Here is a 25,114-nt window from a genome sequence, read left to right as displayed (position 1 = left end):
CGTTAATTCAGAGTGTGAGTTACTACTGACACCTGCTGCAGACTTAGGGCTGAATATCTGAAATGGCCTTGGTAAGTTCCTGCTATCGATTGGAGACGTAGCACCATGGAGCAGCAAGGATGGGTTGTCATGCATCAATGCCATTGTATCAGCATGGAATTAATTCAAAAAGGAAGATTGCATTGAATGTGTTCAGAAACAGTTTTGCAATGATTCATCAAAACACACATAGTCTCAATGACTAAAACTAGTACTAAGTTCATTATAAACATAACCCTGCTGTTGAACAACAAAGGACACAAATTTGAATCCATAAAGGATATCAATATGAACTATCAAGGATACCAACATGAACTACAAAGGCTATCAATATGAATTTATAAAGGATATATATGTTAGCGTAGGTAAGGCACACTAAGTATATCAAGCTATGAATATGTTACAACAACCAAAGGATGCCAATATTTACGAGAATATGAACAGTCACTAACCACAGGGTCTGTATATTACAGGTTCATTTCATGAACAATGAAAATGTCCCATAACTGAATTCACTGGATTCTGAATTAACACAAGAAATTCCACAACCATTAACTGATTCAGATTTGTGCTCGATTTGAGCTTGTGGCACCACAATTACGTGACCTTGACATTTTGAACTTTGCAGTATCACCTTCACTTGTCTTCATGTGCCCTGTCTTCTACAACTTACAGGCTTTCAATGTGACTTTGACTTAATCCAATTTGCTGAAATTTGTGGATTTTAGTCTTGTCTTTTAGGAATTTTTTTAACAAAAGGTTGTCTGAGAAACTCTTCTTATTCAATGGTCCAATCATCTGAATTATCTCTCATTGTAATAACTTACAATAACTTCTAGGTAAATCAGTCACATGTAGTAATGATACCAGAGGCAGAAGCTCTGTATGTTGTGTTGCCAGGAAACCACATGGGTGCTGCAACTCTGGGCCCTCTTGCACAAAGGTATCTTAGTGCTAAGGTGATTATAACTTCTTTCCTCAGAATAGGCCTAAGACAGTCATAGTAATAAGATGCCTTTGTGCAATGCGGCCAAAAGTGCCATTATTCAAAATAACCTCAGCGCTAAGGTTGTCACAAGCCTGTGTTAAAGGTACACAGAGTTTTGAAGCTCTCTTAGTGCCAAAACCGTCGTAAGTGCCATACATTAACATTAACCTACAACTATCTTAGCTCTAAGAGAGCTTTGAAAATCTAGGCCATGGAATTCTGATCACCTGAATAAGATGGCTTTGCACAAATACAACCTTTCTTTGTAATTGTAGAATCTCCAACGTTTACGATACTTACGAGACTTAACAATACTTAATCAACAAGAATTTGAGCACCATTAACACTTAAGATTGCTTAAGAGTTGTGAGTAACACAGAGGAATGACAGAGATCACTACACAGTCCCTCCCATATTGGGGGTTAGTTCCCCCATGGGCAATCCCTGCTCTAGGGGTGGGGCTGTCCAGCTTTCACTGTACAAGCAGAAAGGATGAAGAAATATATATAAGACTTGCTGTCTGGAGCTTCTTTTGATCACTTCTGTCCAATGAGTCCAGCTTCTGGAAATGAAGAACAGCAGAATTGGAAAAAATATCAACAATGATAAAATCCTGAAGGAAATAGAGAGAGGTGAATAGGTTCTAGCACAAACTGAGCACATACTGTTAGGGTTTATACTATTTATTAGACATTAATAAAAAGGCACTTTTAGCAGCCTATTAAGGCCCAATCAACAACTCCAAGGACCTGTGAAGGTCCAGGGTATTACACCCCTTTAGCAACTCATGCTTGCAATAAAAGGTGACTATGCTTGTCATAAGAGGCGACTAACGGGATCGGCTGGTCATCCACGCCGACTTGATTGGCACATCACTGGTTCCCAACTGCGCAAATCGATGCTCATGCTGTTAATCACTGGATTGTCTGGTCCAGAGTCGATTATTTACAGACCACCACCATATAGATGGAATATTGCCGAGTGCGGTGTAAACCTAAACTCACTCACTCACTCAACAATTTCAAGGTGAGTAAGTGAGTCTAGTTCTAACTAGCACTCAGAAAAATTCCAGCAATATGGTGGCAGTGCATAAATAATTGAATCTTGGCCATACAATCCAGTGACCAACAGCACAAGATCAATCTAAGCAATTGGAATGTGATAACACATGTCAACTAAGTCAGCAACCCTGACCACCTGATCCCACTAGTCTCCTCTTACAACAAGTACGGGTTGCTGAAGATAATTCTAACCCAGATTTTCACAGATAACAATTTTAAGGAACCACTGAAACACACATTAGAAGTTAAAATACACAACAGGTAGCTAGGAAACACCCACTGTCATTGGAAGTATTTTTCAGGGGGTCATTGTCCTTTTTAAGCCACTTTAAACAGGGCAAGTGACTTAAAGAAAGTAACTTGTCCTGGCTAATTTTCCACTTACTCTGATTTTATTCTGATTTTTATGACATGATTATGTAATTATGAAAGAATAAATGAACATGGCATTTGATGTTAATGTTTAGTGGAATATTTATTGAGAAGTGATAAATAGCTAAGAAAGAGAACTCTGCTTTATTACAATTGTGAAATTAATAATAGGTACACTTTGAGCAGATATGAAATGAAATCTGACTTTATTTCCAGTTTGCAACTGTAAGTGGTAATTATCTAGTTGCCCACAGACATGTAAGATAACATTATTTGATTGCCCGAAATGAAAACTGACTTGTCTCGGGCATCAAGCGATGGTAATTTTTAACCCCTGTATTTTCATCATACATTATGTTTCCTGTAAAATCATAACTTGACACGTTTCGCTAAATATAGAACAAAACTGAAACACAAGTCAAGGAGCATTTCCACTAGAGGTCTGATTGGGAGATACCAGGCATTAAGTAGAATCATGAATGACACAGGTGTATCGGACTGACCCAATGATGGTAGCTAGGGGGGTTGGGGGGGGGGGAAGGAACTCCATGATGGTAGACTGGAAAAGATATCAAGGACTGCATAGCGCTTGTCTCGATGGTAGAGAGGGTTTTATAATGAATGCTGTGTGGGATTAACACTGTTATGGTAGACAAGAATATATCTCAAGAATGGCACTGGGCTTGCCTCCATGGTAGAGAAGAATTGAAAATGAATGCTGTGTGGGATTAACACTGTAATGGTAGACAGGAATATATCCCAAGAATGGCACTGGGCTTGCCTCCATGGTAGAGAAGAATTGAAAATGAATGCTGTGTGGGATTAACACTGTAATAATAGACAGGAATATATCCCAAGAATGGCACTGGGCTTGCCTCCATGGTAGAGAAGAATTGAAAATGAATGCTGTGTGGGATAGACACTATAATGGTAGACAGGAATATATCCCAAGAATGGCACTGGGCTTGCCTCCATGGTAGAGAAGGCTTGAACATGAATGTAGTACATACACACACTGGCGCTTAAAACTTATGATATATGCATTCCTTGAAAACGTGTTCATATACTTCAAAAAGTGAAAGCTGTACTCACTGACAAGCCTTGCTCGGCGCTGTTCTGCCTGCATCGCCCACTCCGGTTGCTTGCTATCTGGGCTAGCCTTGGCATCTCCTGTACAACACAGACAGACACACGAGTTTCAATTACTAAATTATTAGAAGGGTGCTGATAAACTGAACAGCATATAGTTTTGCAGGCCTAAGATCACGTGACAGTTCTTGTAGGAGAAAAATAAATACAGATCCATAGTATCGATAATGTAGGGGTGAGACACAAAGTTGACAAAATGTATTATCTCACCTCACACATAGATATTGTTTTCTGATTGGCTAAGCACTCATCTATTACTTTCAAGAACAGGATTTACACAGTGGCTATTTTACTAAGACAATACAATCGAATTGTTTGATCTGCACAAGTTCGCTGAAGTGTACGATCCAATACCCATGCTTCAAACAGTTCAACATTAACATTGAGGTGATCGGTAAGATAAACACCTTGTTCACTGGCCACTCGGGGACCATAGGTTGACGTACCCTCGATGTTTGGTTATGTTCCCTAAGCCTGAAGGGCGAGGGGAACATAACCAAACATCGATGGTACATTAACCCATGGGCTCTGAGGGGCCAATAAACAACTTACAATGTATGCATTGGTTCCAGGCTATATGGCAAACAATAGACTGGGGATTCATCCTCACAGAAGTACTTGAATTTGTACTGTACTGTGATACTTTAACATTGGGTACATTTAACCACTTACTAAATGGCACTGTGTATTTGCCAAGCAGCAAATGGGTACCCAGTGTGATGTATATAGAGAGTATTTCATGAGGTCTCATTACATACAAATCATACAAAACCAGTGTCCTTCCTATGGTATCTGACCACAGGTAGGTCATAAGGTTTGTATAATTCATAAGTAATGAGAGAGAGTGTTGTATTACACTTATTACCCACATTTACAAGCATTAAACTGACAAATTAGCATATATTTGTTACTTATATGGTTTCAAACCGAAATCGGTTTCAGAAAGACGTTGCAGAAAAATGCTGTATGGTTGTACACTTCTTGCACTTCCCACAATATAACTCGCAGAGTGAATGAATTCACATGTTTGTTATGTGACATAACTGCAAGGTCATCAGTTATCCAATCAAATCATTAGAATCTAAGGTCTAGTCATTATGACACAGGTCAACGTGATACAACACTCTAATGATGTACGAGATTAGTACGCAACTACCCATATGTTGACCATGTGGTATAAAACAATATACACTGAGACCTCAGATACCCTTTTACATTTTTTTTGTGCATATTGTCCCGAAAATTTAATATCAAGATATCTAGATTTTCTGTTTTCATACAACTCAAGGAAACTCAAGAATGTTCGTGACCATCAAACATGTATTTTACATGTATAAACACTACAAAGTTTGGGATTTTGTACTTGAATATTGACATATCATACTTTTATTGCTTTGACTGACTGAGCAACTTGAGTTAGAACTCAATGATTTACTTAGTGTCAGATACACCTACTAATCAAAACCAATATACCCTGCAGACTGGTCATATATACGGATTAGTAGACCTTGACTTGTGTCCACATGTCAGACTCTTGCACTTACAGAAGTAACACTAATAGACAGTCACTTTCAAAAAGTCTTTATGAAAACTGATCGGAAGGCAAGGTTTCTGGACATCAGGGATCCGGGTAACTGATAAAGTTTCCTGACTCCAAAAACTATAATATAAACATAGTTGTGTGCTTGTCTTAACACTAGTATTTTCATGTGCCTTGATCACAGTATTAATCAATGCTTTTTGCTTGCACAGTGTTATGATTGTGTCGACTATTGTCGACATGAGTTTTTGGATTGAAAGTGAGATGTGAACGGGAACAGTGAAATGTCTGACCTGCAGGCGATGCCACAGACCTCCTCTTCTTCTGTGACAGCTGGGAACGCCAGTTAGCTGCCACATCTTGTGTTTCAGACTTCACTGGAGTACTCTACAACAAACAACGAATGCCAATCAATGCATCAAATAAGTTGCTACAGGGGTTTAATTTTTTTTTTAAACGCGACTTGCCACAGGGCAAGTGACTTCAAGAAGGTAGCTTGTCCAGACTAATTTTCCACCTGATTTTATGACATTGTTGTGTCTTTGAAAAACACACAAAACTTGAAAGTATTTAAAGATATATCACTGCATGTGAGCATAATTCTGGAGTGACTTGAGGTGAAGCAGTTCGAGTACAGTTAACCAATTGGTGGAAAGCAAATATGAGCAGAGGAATGATGCTGAGACATCAAGAAATGTCATGACTATGATTAAAATCCACAGTTATTAGTACAATATGTTACCTAGGGAGACAATGTTGTGGCAATTCCGACAATAATGTTCTCTAAATGACAATGGTGTCATACTGTCCATATGTAGGTGACTGACTAGCATGGGTTGAACATGAAACCATTTTAGCAGCTGGATTTGTCTGTCTGCCACCACATTCAACAATGTACCAGTTATATGGTGGTTGCCTGTAAATATTCATGTCTGGATCAGAAAATCCAGTGATCAACATCATGAGCATCACTTGTTACAATTGGGATATGCTGACATGACACTGTTTGTCATCTGCTACAACAAGAATGGGTTGCTGAATGCCAGTTCTAACTTATATCTTCCCAGGCACTTTGAAAAGGTAATGACAGTTAACTGGCTGAGTTGACGTGAGACTTACAGGACTTGGATCTTCTTTCTTCTTCCTCCTCCTCTCAGCTAGATCCCGTTTCCACGCCGGCAAGTCTTCCGTAGTTGAATTGGTGTCTCGCACACCAAGGGGAGACTTACTCACAGACGCATCACCACGACCGTTCACATTACTGGGCTTGGCTAAGATATACAACAAATTCAGATTAATATTCAAGAGGTGAAAAATACCTTCCTCCCCAACAAAATCATCAATACTCGGGTGATTATCAAATGTAAACATGGAAAACAATATTGAATATAAATAGACTAAAGAATATGTGCAATATTTTGTGAATATCATCACAAAACTGTTTGAATCTTCAAATTCATGGTCTCATATTGTCACTGTTGACAATCTGTTGTACCATCTGTTGAAAAACGATGCTGACAGTTACTGCATTGTGAAAATGTTATTGCCACGAGATAACATGTCCTCCAAACAAGGATAAAGTAAGGAAGTGGTTTAACACAGCTCTGAGCAGTATTCCAGTAAAGTCATGGTGTGTAAGTGATGTAGGTTTGAGAAGTGTACAACTTTGGTAAATCCCTGGAGCCACAGTAAGATGCTGAGAAACATCTTCAGGATTAGAACCCATGATAATAGATACTCAAGGGAGGAAACTCTGTACACTAAATTGTGACATGTGACATGTCCTCAGCCTTAAAATGGCTTTACAATATTCAAAAATGGTGGTCGTAACTTTGATCTATCTATGTCACAATAAGAGATGTGCTCAGATAAAAGGAAGCATTTGTTTTATGAAAATAGAAGTTTAAGTCCATTAGTCACTCTTTTCTGCTAAATCTAATATTTCTATAAAGCCAAGTACAATTAAAAAGTAGATCACCTTCAGTCTTGGGTTTGGGCCTGTCCACCAGTGGTTTAAGGCTTGGTTGAGGTCGGTCCTCCCTTGGGACACGAGGAGTAGTTGTGCGGACACTTGTACTGGTCTTCGGACTAACTGCTATCTCAACCTTGGTTGTGCTTTGGATAGCTTCAGATGTCTTTATTGGAGTGCGGTCGGTGAAGCCCCTGGACGGGGTGGTGTCAGAGCTGCTGGCGTCACTAACTCCTGGTGAAGTCTTCCGTAACTTCACCCCAGTTATCCAGGCAGGCTGATCCTTCTTCTCCTCTTTCTTTTCTTCTTCTTTGGTCTTCCCTGGTGACACTCTCCTGAGGGAGTTCTTCCTCTCAGACAGCTCCCCATGAATCACATTATTCTCCACCGTGGGGCTGGTGACCTTTGTCTCAATGCTGCTGCTTCGTGTAGATCGGAGGTTGACCTTCTCCAAGGTCATAGATGATGTCTTGTTATTGATGCTCTCCTGAGGCACAGCAGGCTTTAGCACAGTAGGAAACACACTGCCCTTACCAGTCTCCTGAGAGACGGAAGAGGAACCTTTTTTGGTCTCTCCAGACTGGGTCTCCTTCAACTGAGACCTTGTTGTTTTGAGATCGGAAGGTGGAGAAAGTTTAGGCCTGGGGCTGAGTTGTGGTTTCCTAGTTTTGATGACTGGCTTCTGTTTGTCCTCCACTGAGTCCAGCTCACTGGCAGAGGGAGTACCATTTGTTTGATCACGGACTGATTCTGCTGAAGAGGAGGGCTGACCTCGCTTGTCCCCAATACCCTTTAACAGCTTAAGAAAAACATAAGAAACACTGGTTTCAAAATGGCTCAAAGATATTTGGGGTTTGGGTGAGGTGAGGTGAGGTGAGGTGAGGTGAGGTGAGGTGAGGTGAGGTGAGGTGAGGTTTTACACCACATTCTGGAATATTCCAGCTATATGGCAGGGAGTGAGTGAGGGAGAGATGGATGGAGGGAGGATGGGTGGTGGGTTTGAGACCACAGAAATATTCAAAGAATATCATGGCAGAGAGATCCCGAAAGATGACTTCACACACTGTACAAAACGATCCAGCATCACAAAGTGATAATGTTAAGAAGAGAACATGCAACACCGCTATCATCTTGGACAGGAGTAACACCTACAAAAAATTAGCCTGAACTGCTGGCTGATTTAAATATGCACATATTTACCAGTTAAGACAGTTTACAGTAGATCAGAAGATGTCTCGTGGACGTCTCAACAAAATGAGGTTGTCAATAGGTTTAAAACAGTACCTGAGACTGAGCCAGCATATCAGGTCCCAGCACAAGCCTCCCACCAACAGGGCCTTTCTTCGCAACTGGTTCCACTTTCTCTGGGCTAGCACTGGAAGTAGCAACCTCCTCAGTCTTCTCCTTGACCTCAGGTTTGGGCTTCTCCTCAACCTTCTCTTTTGACTTCTCAACTTTCTCTTCTGGCTTCTCAACAGGCTTCTCTTCTGGCTTCTCAACTGGCTTCTCTTCTGGCTTTTCAACTGGCTTCTCTTCAGGCTTGTCAGGGGGAAGCAGTTCCTGCTTGGGCTCAGCTTTCACCTCAGAGGAAGCTGCAGTCTCGGTGTCAACCTTGTCAATCTTGGCTGAAGGTTGACCTTTCTTGCTGCCGATGCCCTTCAGCAGCTGTAGAATAAAGGATCATGGGAAGAAATAGAATATGGGGGGGGGGGATGTTGTTTGTTTGTTAGTTTGTTTGCTTAACACTGCCCCCAACAATATTGCAGCTATATGGCGAGGGTGTGTGAAGAAAAAGTCTGGACCAGATGATCCAGTGACCAACAGCATGAATATCAATCTATCTGATTAGGATATAATGACAGGTGTCAACCAAGTCAGCAAACCTGACATGTATTGCTGAAGATCGAGTCTAAGCCAGATCCTCACAGGTGAAAAGAGTGAGTGAGTGAGTATGGTTTTATGGGGCACTCACCAATATTCCAGGTATATAGTCTGTAAATAATTCAGTCTGAATCAGAAAATCCAGTGATCAACAACATGAGCATCGATCTGCCCAACTGGGCAAGCCGATGTCATGTGCCAACCAAGTCAGCGAGTCTGACCACCCAATCCCATTAGTCGCCTCTAATGACAAGCAGAGTCGCCTTGTAGGGCCAACATGGGTTCCTGTAGGACTATTGCATCTTGGACCTTCAAGGGTGAACAGGGGAGGTACATCATCGTATGCACTTTATCATGGTCTAGAAACACCTACATTAATTTTCTCAAAACATCAAGAGTTCATAACTAATAAATGTCTGCTTTCCAAAACAAGTAAAAGTCAGAAGGAAATAGCTTGAAATCTTTGAAGATTCCATGGCAAGTGTTGCAGATCACTCAATGATTTTGCAAAGGTCCGTACTGCTTCAGTCCGTGCTGTGTAAGTACAGTTCAGGAAGCCTTTTCTCAAGCCTTTGTAGATTATCACCTTTACACAAGTCAGTGGCAACTCGAGCAGATCACTAAATGTTTTTGTAAAGGTCCATAGAGTTTCAGTCCGTGCTGTGTTACCTGAGACTGAGCTAGGACATCAGGCCCCAGAAGCAGCTTCCCACCAGGCACAGGGCACTTCTTGACCACTTCAGGTTTCTTGTCCTCATCCTTCGCGATGCTGGCCTCAGGCTCTTCCTCTGGCTTAGCGTGATCTTCCACCCCATCCTTGTCTGCATCTGTCAAACAATGACAATCCTCACATGATATATAGCATCAAAGCTGGAATCAATTCTGATGCAAGAAGAATACAGCCTATCAGTATCAATGAATAAGTGCACCTGACCCTGACCCTGACCCTGACCCTGACACAGGCTAAAAGCAGTGTGCGAAATAGCCACTGGCCTGCTAGCCATTGCTAGTAAAAATCCAGTTGGACCAGAAAATTTCCACACTCACAGGCCAAAGTTACTAGTGAACATATCACTCTCTTTGTCTCGTTAAAAGTAATAATAGACTTATAAATCATGCAAAATTATGACCTGATAAAAACGTTCATCCTCTTAGCAGCTTAATGATGCTGACAATGTCTTGGTCTCATCTATTTTTTAAATCTCTTGCTTAGTTTCAACATTCAAATTTTGGGCTAGTGACTTATTTTATGGGCTAGTAAGTTTCAGGTAAATCTACAGCTATAGCCTGACTGGGCAGCACACTGGCTAAATGTAAGATACCATTCTTGCTTTATTAGGGACCATTCATAATTCATGTCTTGGGGGTGAGGATGATGGTGGCTGAGTGGGTTAGGTGCTAGTGATTAGGTGCTTGTCCTCTGACAACCTGTCTGCATTCATAGGGTTGACAATACGACCATCCTCTGACTGCGAGATTAAGCAAGTCCTCTCACAATGTACCTGCACTTGTTGGGCTGACAATACGACCATCCTCTGACTGCGAGATTAAGTAAATACTCTCACAATGTACCTGCACTTGTAGGGCTGACAATACGACCATCCTCTGACTGCGAGATTAAGTAAATCCTCTCACAATGTACCTGCACTTGTAGGGCTGACAATACGACCATCCTCTGACTGCGAGATTAAGTAAATCCTCTCACAATGTACCTGCACTTGTAGGGCTGACAATACGACCATCCTCTAACTGCGAGATTAAGTAAATCCTAATACAATGTACCTGCACTTGTAGGGCTGATACTGATACCATCCTCTGTCTGCTGAAACACTCGTCTCATACTGCTGCGAGTGGGCTTCTTTCTGCGTGCCAGCGAGCTCCGTTTCCGTAGTGATGACTTGCTTCTGACAATGTTTGGATCGAGTAACGAGGTATCCTGAGTGAAGAAAGCATGATCATCACAATCAAGAACATGGTGTGTCATTCATACCACAGAACATTGGATGAATTCATTCACACAAACATCATAAAAAGCATGTGTCTCGAGGGAAGTTTGAGTGTCTTAAAGTTACACAATGCATCATCAAAATTTCAGCCATATTGTGACAAGAGTGAGTAGGTACTCATGTGGGGAATCGAACCCAGGTCTTTGGCCTGATAAACGAACACCACTTGTAAAATCCACCATCACCTTGTGACAAAAATATACACATCAACAACAAATATCTTTAGACCGACTAGCTGTGATTGATGGAGAGCATAATAATTAACTTTTCATTGATTTGAATAAAAGGATCTTTTCAAAAATGAAAAATAAACACACAGCACAAAATAAGCATGGGTTACAGGTGACAAGCAATATGGTAGAATAGGATCACTTGAGAAACTTTACAAAACTCTGTTCAAAATGTATACTTTTAAATGTTCATTAATTTTCACATTGCATGAATACGATAAATCAGATACAGTCACTGCTCGCCATAACGCAGGTCTTAGGGTCCACGGATGACCCTCCCGTGTTATTATACATCAGCGTTGTAGTACCTATTACATAATGTGGAACAAAGGCCAAGTAAGATCATATTTTCCAAGGACATAACAAAACTGCTATTTCGTGACTTGTGCCCAGTGAAAAATATATCGTATCGTCGAAGGTGAAAATAAACAAACTTTGAAAATGAAAGTGGAATCTGTCAAATTCGGACCTTGGGTGTATCGGTTTTCTCTACAATTTGGACCTTAGTGGTGGTCCCAGCAGAACTTTGTTAAGTTATCATTACACAAACGCTAAATAAATCGGACTCTGTATAATTTGGAATTCAGCCTAAAATCTCGGCCCGACAAGGCAATTGACTATGAAAACATGCTGATTACGTCGGACTTCCTGTCGGAGGCGGAGTGAGTGGCCTAATTAGCAGTCCCCGACTTCAAGCGGATTATTGGGTTAATCAGTAAACAAACAACTTAACCAAGAAGACTCAGCTCAGTGTCACTCAGTGTCACTGTCATTTTATTATAAATAGAAAACAGTCTTGAATATTTTTCATCAGTAGCAAATTGGCTGTACCACCTCCAAAGCTAAGACGTGCATATGCGACATTAAGCTTGGCTTCTAAGATCAAGTTAATAGAAGATGCCATTTTAAGAAAACGGGACTACTACCACCAACAGTATGCCAAACATGTAAATGCAGAAACCAAGCGAAGGCACAATGGTAAATATGACAACATCAGCGTGATGCTCTACAAATGGTTTTCATGTGTACGAAGTAAGAATATGCCACTGTCCGGACCAATATTGAAGGAGAAAGCTTTACAGTTTGCAACTGACATCGGTGTGACCGATTTCAAGGCGTCTGATGGATGGTTTTCGTTTTGGAAACAGATGACAATGATGATGAACCGGATGATGATGATGATGATGATGAAACGATGTCAGATGTGTCTCATGTTGAAATGATGAACATGTTACAAAGAATGAGACAATTTGCATATCGTAACAATGAGAAAATGTTGCAGCCTCTTTTGAGCTTAGAGGCAATGACATAGTATGTTGTGCTACATCGGCGATTTTCCGAGCACAAACAGGCCAACTTGAGGCAGTATTTCCATACGTGAAAGTGAAATTGACAATGGATCACAACATGATGGTCAAGTCTAAGTGAAATTAATAAATTAATAATAAATTAATAAATAATTATTCATTTTACACTAGTGTATTGTTGTTTATTATGTGTTTTCACTGTTGTGTCTAAAAGTTCAACTTGGACAATTCGGACTCTATGTAATTCGGACAATTAAGTCAGTCCCAGTCGAGTCCGAATTTGACAGATTCCACTGTGTATATATATACGGGAAACTTGGAACCAAAAATCACTAGATATGATAATTTCATTGTTGTTCCTGTTATGCTACCTGCTATCAAAGACGTATATTCACGTGAATATACATCTTTGCTGTTATTCAACCAAGCCGGAAAGAGCAATCAGCTGTGCACAGATGTTTTGGTCCAACGTACCGGTGATTCGGGTAAAAACAATCCCATATTACATCAAAGAACTTCTTTTCCATTATCAGAATATTTTACATATTAAGCAGTTATTGTAACAGATTATTTTATATTGCTATCTGGCTAGTACATAATGCATATTTTCTGCAACCATACTTAATATAACAACGAACACAAGCCGTTACCAGTCTGGATACATTTTATGTAGGAGACAGTCTGACAAGTCACTGCTGACTTCCTGCGGTACTTGCAGCTCCGATTGTGAAAAAACAAAATGTTGTCCACTTAGTTGTTGATAATGATTTCAATGACTAAATAACACTGGTCTCGGAGTCTATGGATTACGAGACTGTAATCTGTTCGTGATTGCTAAGAATAACGTGAAATTGGTGCTATCGTGGTAGGCACGAAAAACGGACCGACAAGAATGTGGTAAGCGGAAGTTGTACACGTATGGAATGAGGTAATGCGATTCTCTTACAGTGTTTAGGCTGTTTCTGTCCAGAGATTTAATTAATAATATTAGGATTGAATTTAATCAAATAAAATGTGGTTTATGACACCATACGTTCTGGGATGAATGTGTTTTACTGCGCAAGAGCATGGTGTGTTACATCACAGCAAACATTGTAAGTACTTGTCGTAACTCGACTGATAGCATGTCTTGTCTTACATAAGTTACTACTACAATGTTGTTGTGATTATTGTTGAGAAAATCCTGCATGTTTTAAGCAACTGAAACACAATGGATATGTACGATAAACACTGTCAGTTGCCATCCGAACTGAATTTCACTAGTTCACGTAATTTATAAGAGTGCTGCAGCGGATTTGTTGATGAGCTAATTTCGTGAAGGGGTGTGATCGCAGTTCAACTTTTTTTATGGGAGCCACGGATTACCCCGCGGTTTAACCGAATCCATGGTATCGCAAAGCACGTTATTGCGAGGGATGACTGTATTGGACTCTCAACGGGATAGCTGAATGATGACATGTGTCAACAAAGTCAGTGAGCCTGACCACCAGATCAGGTCAGTTACCTATTCCGACTTGCATGGGTCGCTGAATCTGGACCTTCACAGGTCCCAACAATACTCACAAAGCGTGACAAATCTACAAATTACCTCAATCACAGAGAAGTCCAACTCATCTGGTTCCGGGTCTCCCAACTCACTGCTGCCTTTACTCTGAAAAGTAAACAATTCTTATTAATTACACTATCAAGACGGCTCCAGGTAATTTTTTCAACATGGGGAGTATATACGCCTTTTTTTCTTCAACACAAGAGTACTGGAAAAAGGTAAAAGTACATTCCGAGTGCTGAAATGGAATTTAATGGCGTGTAAGTAATCTTGTGTTTCATTTCATATATGCACAACATTGCTACTCTTGTGTAAACAGGTCAGTAAACAATAGAGCCATACTTTTCCAGAAAAATACGCCCGAAAATTATCCTAAGGCCATACACCATTGCTGTGGTGTGCATCTGCTACGTTTTCCGATTGTTTTCCTACCGTATCATGCATATTTTTCAGCCGTACATACGCCAATACGGCCCCTATCTGGAGCCCTGCTATCAACATACTATCACACAAAATAAAGGCACAATGTCACACCATATTTCACTATAAATAAATCACTTGTACTTGCACTTCTCTCAATAATACCATCAGCCCTAAGGTAAGTCACAATGTAATGTGTTCCCCAAAACATTATGCATATAGACAACAATATAAAGTTAATAAGTTCAAATGAATTAATGCAATTTTGCATTAAATGGACTCTCACTCCCTCTACCAGCTGAACATTATTTCAAGCAAGCCCCATTGAGTTATGTCCCTTGGACTTGGGAGTGTTCTTTTTCTTACGAATATACCCAAATGTATAAAATATTGACCAAAACAATGTTTGGAAATGTTTGACATTGTGCCTTTAAGATAAGTTGCATATAAATAAATCCCATTCCGTCCATTCACTGATTCAGCAATGCCTAAATATGAAAATATCGATGACCTGCTTGCACACTTCCACCAGTTAATGACAAAGTGAGTGAGTTTAGTTTTATGCCGCTTTAAGCAATATTCCAGCAATATCATGGCAGGGGATACCAGAAAATGGGTTTCACACATTATACCCATGTGGGGAATCGAACCTGGGTCTTTGGCGTGGTGAGCTAACACTTCAACCACTAGGCTACCCCACTGCCCCAGTTACTAACAAAAGTATTCTAATGGTTCCAAAAACATCTGAATCCAAACAATTCCAAATTTATTGGTAATAGTAACTTAGTTCCTGTATTTGGCACAAGTATGCAACTAATCTAAAATTCTAGTTTCAGTTGCTGAATTGGAACGACCGCAATTGCAGAGATATTGACAGGGATGCAGAAACGAAAAGTGTAAACAAATTTAATGAAAGGATATGTATGCGAACTGTATGACACTTTCCAATTAAGGGGGAAGTAGCAACGGAATGTGGGTTTCAAAATTCAGACGTAAACAAATAAAAACATCATCTGGTTGAAAAAACTGCATGGAAATGGTTCTTTCAATTGTGCCATTGGTGATTTTCTGGAATAATGTAAAATACAACAGTCTGTTTGAGTCAAAAAACAAATTTTATCAATGTACAAAACTGACACATAAATATAAATAGTACACATGTTTATCATTTAGTAATACCAAACAGCTTTCTTATATTGGAACATTTTATGGACTCCAAAAAAGTTGTTTAAGAAACTATTATCACTGACAACACAAAAGTTGTTATCCGTGGACCACAAGACCTGCGTTATGGTGAGGGAGGTGTTTGTTCTCTCCGTGTGTGTGTGTGTGTGTGTGTGTGTGTGTGTGTGTGTGTGTGTGTGTGTGTGTGTGTGTGTGTGTGTGTGTGTGTGTGTGAGAGAGAGAGAGAGAGAGAGAGAGAGAGAGAGAGAGAGAAAATTACTAACACCGGGTGGTGTGAATCCTGGTTGTGCACAGAAAGTAAAATCCTACCTTTCTAACCTAGATAATTGGTTGCTTTGTTTAAGGCAGCACACAGCTGTACTAAAAATACTTAGTGGCAGTCCGTAAACAATCCAGTCTGGTCCAGTGATGATAACAATCCAGAGATGACCAGCATGAGCAATTTGGATATAATGACGTATCAACCAAGTCAGCAAGCATGACCACTCCAACCTTAAGTTGCCTCTTTCAACCAGCAATGCTACTGAAGACCAAGGCCTAGATTTTCGAAGTTCTCTTAGCACAAAGATAGTCATAAGTTAATGTTAATGTTTGGCACTTACTACTATCTTAGCGCTAAGAGAGTTTTGAAAATCTAGGCCCAATTCTAACCTCTCACCTGTATTCCCTGTGTTGAAGCCATGATGCCTACCTTAACTGGCTCCGCCACAGGTGAGACATGTATCTCAGCAGCCTTCCCATCCACAGTGTCAGTAGTATCCTTCGTATCCATCGACACAGTTGCTGCAGCTGGTGGTTTGGTGCTGGAGAAGAGGTCATCAAGGTCACTGCTTGTCCTGCTGCTTTTACCGTTGGCCAACAAGGCATCATCTGTAAATGAAACAGCTGTAGCCTCTTCAGCAGACTTTGTCGTCTGAGAGGAACTACCAAACAGGTCATCAAAATCTGTTTTTGAACTGGAAGTTGTAACAGCAGATTCCTCAAAAATATCAAGAGTGTCGGTTTTGTTCCTAGAAGTATCTGTTGTAGACTTCTTTCCAAATGAACTCCCAAATAAATCATCACCAGCATCATCGCCCTTCTTGTTCTCTGATTTTTTCAAGTCACTTGTAAACAGTTCAAGGCCATCAGTACTCTTGCTTGAAAACATACTGTTCGATTTCTCACATTCAGAATCACCAAACAAATCCACAAGTTGAGATCCATTGCTCTTAGTAGCTGCCTGGGACGGCTGCTTGCCACTTCCGCTTCCAAACAGCTCATCCAATGAAGAATCGGTCCCTGAAACTGTGCTTGACTTCACACTTCCAAACAAATCATCCATGGCACTGCCAGGTTTTGACTCCTCAAATAAATCATCAAATGTCGATCCATGACTGGATGTACTCTTCTTGGCCTTTTTATCAGAGGGTCCTTCATCAAACAGGTCGTTGAACGTACTACCATGAGCTTTGGTGCCTCCCTTGCTGCTGGTGCTGGAGAACAGGTCACCAATATCATCTGTGTGGGAAGACTTCATACTGGAGCTACCACTACCAAATAAATCTGAGTCATTCATGGACTTGAAGTCATCTGCACCCTTAGACAAAACCATCCAGGATTCAGTCTGGAAAAAAGAAAAGTGGGTGTTCAGATTAATCCAGTGATATCACAGCGATCAGCAATAATCTAGCGTTTTCTCTGTGATTCATAAATAATCCAGAAATATCTGTTATTCATTCAACAGTTCAGTGATATCTCAGTTATTCATGAATAGTATCATAATATCACAGTGATTTATAAATAATCCAGCAATATCCCATATTGCAGCCATATCTCAGTGATTAATGAATAGTCTAGTGATATCACAGTGATTCATTGATAATCCAGCAATATCTCTGAAATTCATAAATGTCCAGTGACATCATAGTGACTATAAATAATCCAGCAATATCACAGTGATTCATAGATAATCCAGGGATTTCAGAGGTCATCCAGTGACATCACACTCACACAGTAATCTGTGAATAAACCAGTGCTATCGCAGCAGTTTACAAATGATTTAGTGACACCACAGTGACTGGTAAATAATCCAGTTACATCACAGCTATCAGCCATAATCCTGCAATATCATAGATGTATAGGGAATCACAGAATGAATACATTCAGAAAACACACTATTCTTTTACAACACAACTTTATTTCCTGCAAATATTTTTAAAGGGTGGTGCATTCAGATAACAATAACTATACAACGCATAACTGGGATTGGTGTAGCATATAGAAACTCGTCACAAACATACACACGCAACCTACTAGCACAGTGCAAATACACATACCACACTATCTAGTCTGACATACAGCCATTCAACATTTCATTTCAAATCCTTCATACATGCTCATTCCCTGCAACTATTAATATCCAGCAAAACTGGTAAAAAGAAAACGAATTCAAGAACAATCTGAATTATTAATTTTATCATACTAACAATAAGGAACTTTCATCCTTAAATTTTGACAAGTGATAACCAAAAAATAATGAAAGGCTGATGTTAAAATACCGTTCACAAAGGCTGTAAAACCCTTCAGTCCGACTACACAGCTGCAAGGCTTCTATTCAAACATGGTAATATATCTGCTTCACTACCAGGAAGTGCAACCATCTATCTGATTTAATGTCATATATCCATATAGCTCCTTTCTGCTACCCTGTTGTACTTACATACACACACGTGACCCTCGACTCACCCAATACAGTGCGTCACTCATTGTTCCTGTCACAACTCATCGCCAGTTAATACTACAGTTGTCAGTTATCACATTGTAGGTTATCAATCACAGCTGATAACGCTGTCATATGCTCACCAAAGGTTTATCTAATACTAGTAAGGAGGAAACTTTTATGGATGTCAGCGTCTTCATTTGCTTTAAGTCAGTAGCATTTCAAAACTGGTGTGATGAAGAGAAACAGCTTTTATGGATCGACACCTTCTTTACTGCAATACATGTGGTGTTTGCAGCATTTACTTGATGGTGTTAGGATCTACTCTGAAAAGTCACATTGACTGCAAATAAGACATTGAATAATCATAAAAAGTGTTCCCCTTCAACTGTGTTTCAGACATAAAAGTGTCTGTATACCGTATATTCTAAAATGTGTTACGTTCTTTACATTAAAGAAAGTGACATTCATAAAATTTTCTTCCTTATGTGTGTCAGTTCTAAATGCCATTCAAACACCTATATTCAGTAAGCTATGATCTCTAAGGAAACCTCTCTACCTTCAATCAAGCTTGTGACACTACCACTATAGTTTATTGTTCACATTCAATTCAAGTATGTCATCAGCTGGTCCAAAGACTAAGGTATGTGAAATTCTGTAAGGTCTAATAGTGAGTGAGTGAGTGAGTTTAGTTTTACGCCGCACTCAGCAATATTACAGCTATATGGCGGCGGTCTGTAAATAATCGAGTCTGGACCAGACAATCCTGTGATCAACAACATGAGCATTGATCTGCGCAATTGGGAACCGATGACATGCGTCAACCAAGTCAGCGAGTCTGACCACCCGATCCTGTTAGTCTCCTCTTACGACAAGCTGAGTCACCTTTTATGGCAAGCATGGGTTGCTGAAGGCCTATTCTACCCCGGGACCTTCACGGGTCGTAAGGTCTAATAAGTTAGGGTAATGCTTGCATCATTCAAAATCAAAATCTACTGAAAATGATGTTCAGGATTTTAAATTCATATTTTGAACTAGAATGTAATTAAACACATACTGTCTTGGATGTAAGTCTACAGACATAGAAAGCATTGTGCACATGGCCACATGCATATTTTACAAACATGTTAAACATTGATTCATTCAGCAATTAGTCAGTTGTCTACTGCACATAGAGTAGACGTAAATCAACACGGTGTATATCTCATTCTGTGAACATAATTTCACACAATTACTGAAATATTTTGCAAAATCACTAACTCTACCCGCTCTGTTATAAGCTGCGCTTGCTTTGGTCTTGATGGTCAAAGGTTTGCTGCATGCATCCATCAAGTATTAATCATTAAACATACAAAGGTGACCTTGATGTGAGGTTGTCATACAACAGATGACATGCCCTATCTGACTGTGCTAATAGGGTTAAACTGTACTTGGATAAGTTGATCAAAACCGTCAGTGGACTGGATATTTTTAGAAGATACATTTATCTAAAGTTTAATAGCTTATATCTAAATTGCCTAATAACACCATAGGAATAGAAGTATTGGTAAGAGTTCAACACGTTCCCCCATCCCAAAAGTATTTATATACAAGTATTGACATATACCAGACTATAATATAACAAAACCAAACACAAATATTATTAGAGGACTCACAAATATAACTAAAAGCCCTAAAATTAAGTACAATAAATAGGGTTGAACCACTTAGTGTTGCTTCAGTTGCTCGGCAGAGGAAAGAATATGGGGGAACGGAAGGAACTCTTTTTGAAGAAATTTTACCACAAACATATCTGCTGTTTGAATAGTCACAATAGTTAAAACAGTCACATTTTTATATGTGGGAGAGGGTGTGTTAGTGTATTTTTATGCCGCTCTTAGCTGGATTTCAGGAACATCACAGCAGAGGACACAAATGGGCTTCACACATTGTGCCCATGTAGAGAATTGAACCAGGGTCATCAGGGTGACAGGTGAACGCTGTAACCACTAGGCTACCTCAACGCCGCTTGACCTATATTTGAGGTGGCTGGGGGCATCAGATACAAAGTATGCAACACTTACCTTAGGGGGCTGGGATGCAGGTAGTGGGGGTGGCGACTCTACCCCCATCTCGTCCTCCCCCATGTCAAGGAGGTCTTCGAAGGGGTCTCGCACCGGTGTAGACATATTGATAACTATAAGTTTCCCGTCATGTACGCCATGTGCATTCTGTATAAAAAGCTAGATATTAATACATTGATATTAATTCTGTTAATTCAGAGCATGGTAAAAGATCCACATGTAGGCTGTCATTCAAGACCTTTGAAGATATGTGCATTATCTGTAAAGCTGTCCCATGAAGTGAAGTTGGTAAACTCACCATAAAAATAGACTGTTGTGGATCTGCTACTACTGAACAAAGCAAATTCACTGAACTATAATGCCAACATGAAGTGTCATGGCTTACAGTGACATCATTCATAAATAATACTGTGAGACAACCGCGATTAAAAAGATAAGGTGGGGTTAAGTTTACATGCTCTCTCCAACGATATCTACATATTTTGTTCTTGCATTGACTGATTGAGCGCCAATAAAACATCTAACGAACACCACTCATCGAGATAGCAATCCTAATATTTTCGTAATAGATAAGAGATAACTGGTCATATATTAGATCTATGACGTTTCACGTTTTCACTTGAAAAACAAAACGAGTGATGTCACTGTGATTGCTTGCCAATCTCAGGTGATGGGAGGGGTGAATTTGGCTCCGATCCAAGTCCATGCGAAACGTTATGTCGGCGATAACATCGATCTAAGTCTTTAAACCGTGGAATAGAAAACATAAACAGAAACGAAAAAGACCTCAGGCTAGCGTTGTGGCATATCAGCGTTGGAATTCGACTAATTCTTCACCTTCTTTTCAGACTCAGTCCGTCAACAAGCTTTGAAACTCTCAGTCAAGCGATGTCACAAGCGGTGACATCACAAGGCTTGGACGGCTAAAAATATAGTCCCGTCAATTCCGCATATTTACAAGTTGAAAATGGCTTGGTGTGAGACACTGCCATATATGTAGCTACTAGTTGTGTAAATTCCCTAAACTGAATTACGTTGGTCTGGTGTGATATGTTGTCATTTGTCAACGCTCGTTGTCTCTTACCTGCAAGCGCTGTGCTACTTGTGTGACGACACGCTCTATATGTAGCGCTCTCAAAACGATTATTCACTGTCGCAACAATCAGACAAAAGACGGTCTGTTGTTGATGTTTCTGATTGTTTTGTCCTATACCTTGTAGATCATACAGATATCAACATGATATGAATGGTACCATAGATTTCAAACGACGAAAACATGACTGGACAAGTTAAAATGCATGTGCATGTTGAATTATGACTGCTGCCCCTTGAAATAGTATTTGGAGAGCTATATATATTGTTACTTTAGAAGATATACGCAGTGCAAAGGTTACGACGGGTCATCAGATCTTATCACAATAAAAATATTATTTCATGCCCTGACGTCACCTTGATGACGTCACTTGACCACCATCGAGTCATTTTACAGCGTTTTTGTCCGCTCCTCTTTATGTACGTACGTGCGGGGTGCTGCAAATACTATCCTGTACATTTTCTCAATCATTTAGAGGATAGTTAGACATAAACATTCTAAAGCTTAAGAACAATGCAATCAATTTATTAGGTTGCATGTACAGAAATTTGATAAAAAGTTCCATAACTGCGCACACAGGGGCTTGTATTGCTGAAAATAATACGTCCGTGGTCCAACAAGGATACACTGATCTGATATCCATATACACATAAAGAAGAAGAAGATCCTTCTTCAAATGTATATGGATATCAGTGTACCCTTGCTGGACCCAGGACGTATTATTTTATAATATAAGGGGCAATACAAGCCCCTGTGACTTCGAAGCTGTCCACAACTAACTAAAGATCCCTTGTTGAGATGTTATTTATTAGCAATTTAAGTGTATTAACTTTATATGACACTTTTGGACTCAATTCTTAGAGTATCTGGAGGACATCATCTAGAAAATGTTTTCAGTTCACATATCGTAAGTAGAAATTGGTGATGATAAAAAAATCATAAAATGTTAAAGCATGTTGACTTCATGTATACTCTCTTAATGTCAAAGCGTTCTGTCCACATTTCATTATACAAGTCGGCACTGAAATACATTACCTGTCAGAATGCATACCGCTGACCAGGTCAGTGGTAGTTGTGGTTCTATTATTACACGAGAAATGCTGTCACTCTACTCCCATTGTCCGTTGAGTAATACCCCAGTTAGAGGTCAGATGGTTTTGCTTTGTCCAACATTAGAGTTACGAGGTGACAACCCCATAAGCACCCTCTGAATCCCACATCAGTCATTTTTTTCACTCAGATCCCCATTGCTTACCAAACATCTGGATGTCTCATCTAATCTCTAAATGAACAAAATTCTCAGGAAAAGTTCTGAATATTTGCCAGAAACATTCCGGAAAAGCAATCAAGAACAAGAATCAAGAAACGTTTAATGGTTTTCTGAAATAGTAGTAATCTCGACTCGATAAATTTCATAGATTTGCACGGACTGTATTATATGACTGTTTCGTTTATTTGCTCATACTAGCAATGGCTGTCACCCTAGTCCAGTCAATAAACCTGAAGACGATGACTACCGTTACTGGAATGAGAACATAAGACGCGGCCCTAAATCCTGATTCAAAACCACTGAGAAATAAATGGATGTGAAGTTGTGAACTACATGTATACAAAAAGTATTGAAAACATGTAAATTATAAAGGAAATATTTATGTACAAAATTACACTTTTCGGCGTTCCGTAAACCCTGTACTTTCAAATACCGTGTACCTACACGGGATCGACAGTTTGAGTGATAGTCATGCATGAATAATCATGTACTTCACTAAACACTTATCAAATATCATTTCGATCATAGTTGAAACAACGTCGGTGGGGTAGCCTAATGGTTAAAGCGTCCGCTCGTCACGCTGAAGTCTCGGGTTCGACTCTCATAACACTGAAACAACGTTTGTATCACGCCTTGAATGATATTGCAGGTATATTGCTGGTATATTGCTGGTAAAAGTGGCGTAAAATCTTACTCAACCTACAGGGGTTTGTATTGCTGAATACGTCCTGGGTCATGCAACAAGCGTACATAGATATCTATATACATATATGGATATATGGTCCATATGGATATCGGTGTACGCTTGTTGGACCCAGGACTGATTATTTTCGGCAATACAAGTCCCTGTGATTCACCCAAAGGTGAAGCGTGTAGACTTGCGTAACGGATGCCGAGAATGTGTTGTGGGAACACACATTTGATGTGTACTAGACGGCACCAAAAAACCCCAACTTTTCACTTGTGACAAAATAGTGGCATCATGAACAATAAATAAAACCTAACATTCAAAGTTAATGATTATTAACAAGAACGTACTCTCTTTTCTTATGTTGCATAACTTACCTCTTCCACAGAGGCGTGAAAGTTCGGGGTAGAATAGGCCCTCAGCAACCCACGCCTGCCACAAATTATAACTAAGGTTATGATTTTCGTAAGAGGCGACTATATCGGGATCGGGTGGTCAGGCTCGCTGACTTGGCTGACACGTCATCGATTCCAAATTCTGCACATCGATGCTCATGCTGTTGATCACTGGATTGTCTGGTCCAGACTCGATTACTTACAGACCGCCGCCATATAGCTGGAATATTGCTGAGTGTGGCGTAAAGAAACTCACTCACTGTTTTCTTAAACGCGTGCGATGTTTCTTGTTTGTTTGTTTGTTTTTTCTTTTGTTTGGTGTAGTAGTCTGCATGTGATAATATTAATTTGGGAAACATTTATATGCGCTACATTATTCTCTAAACATTAATAACACAACAGTATCTTGATTCGGTCTATAGGTCAATGCATGTTGTTTTCATTTCATGTCCTCTGGTACGGGTAGGAATTCTTATAGCCCCTAATCTGTACAATATGGTGTTACTATCAGACGTTGTTGTATACCACACTCAGCAATATTCCAGCTATATGGCAGCGATATGTGAATAATCGAGTCTGAACCAGACAATCCAGTGACTGACATCCTCAAATTCGGCCTTCGCAATATAGGAATGACGTCACAACCAAATCGGGAAGCCTGAGCGCCCGATCCCGTTAGTCACCTATACAAGATAATGTACATATACGGGAATATTAAAAGGCCAGTAGAAAGCAGTTCAACACGTTTTTGTAAGTGAAACCCATTCAGGTCAAACTGGGAGCGTTTAAACAGCAATACTTACATGATTTATGGTGAATCGAGAAATCACATTTACATATGCAACAATTCTGTCAATCTGGTAACAATGGTTATGCCTGACTGAACAGCTTCCCCTGGAAAACGTGTATACATACGTGTGTGAGTACTTTGATATTTCCTTCGTCATACAGGGAAATACCAACGATTTCCGTCCACAAACGCACGTACGCACTTACGCACTTACGCACTTACGCACGTAGCGTTCGAAATTGTTTCGGGTCAGCTAGCCAAATGGTAGCTGACTGTGAATCCTGGCACCAGTAATATATTGTTAAAAATGTTACTACTACCGCTAACTGAAAATGTCGGATAATTTGTGCTATGTTTAATGCCCATGAATATAATGAAGTCAGCTATTAAGGTGTTAAACATCCCAAACGTTCCGTCATGT

At 39.9% G+C, this 25,114-nt stretch overlaps 1 protein-coding gene across 1 annotated transcript; it reads right to left on the bottom strand.

The window, feature by feature from the left end:
• Positions 1-783: 783 nt before the first annotated feature.
• On the bottom strand, positions 784-21,548 carry LOC137298341 (nucleolar and coiled-body phosphoprotein 1-like). The gene is made up of 12 exons (XM_067830559.1): positions 21,295-21,548; positions 20,458-20,604; positions 16,385-17,299; positions 14,131-14,193; positions 10,782-10,935; positions 9,669-9,826; positions 8,403-8,783; positions 7,128-7,917; positions 6,269-6,420; positions 5,443-5,536; positions 3,553-3,630; positions 784-1,589 (listed from the first exon to the last, which is right to left on the bottom strand). The coding sequence occupies exons 2-12, from the start codon at positions 20,560-20,562 to the stop codon at positions 1,564-1,566; spliced, it is 2,916 nt and encodes a 971-aa protein (XP_067686660.1). The 5' UTR covers positions 20,563-20,604; positions 21,295-21,548; the 3' UTR covers positions 784-1,563.
• Between the last annotated feature and the right edge of the window lie 3,566 nt (positions 21,549-25,114).

The sequence above is a fragment of the Haliotis asinina genome, chromosome 1 (assembly GCF_037392515.1).
Source record: "Haliotis asinina isolate JCU_RB_2024 chromosome 1, JCU_Hal_asi_v2, whole genome shotgun sequence".
Classification (NCBI taxonomy): Eukaryota; Metazoa; Mollusca; class Gastropoda; order Lepetellida; family Haliotidae; genus Haliotis; species Haliotis asinina.
The sequence above is the reverse complement of the archived record's forward strand: the minus strand, read 5'-3'. Positions and strand labels throughout refer to the sequence as shown.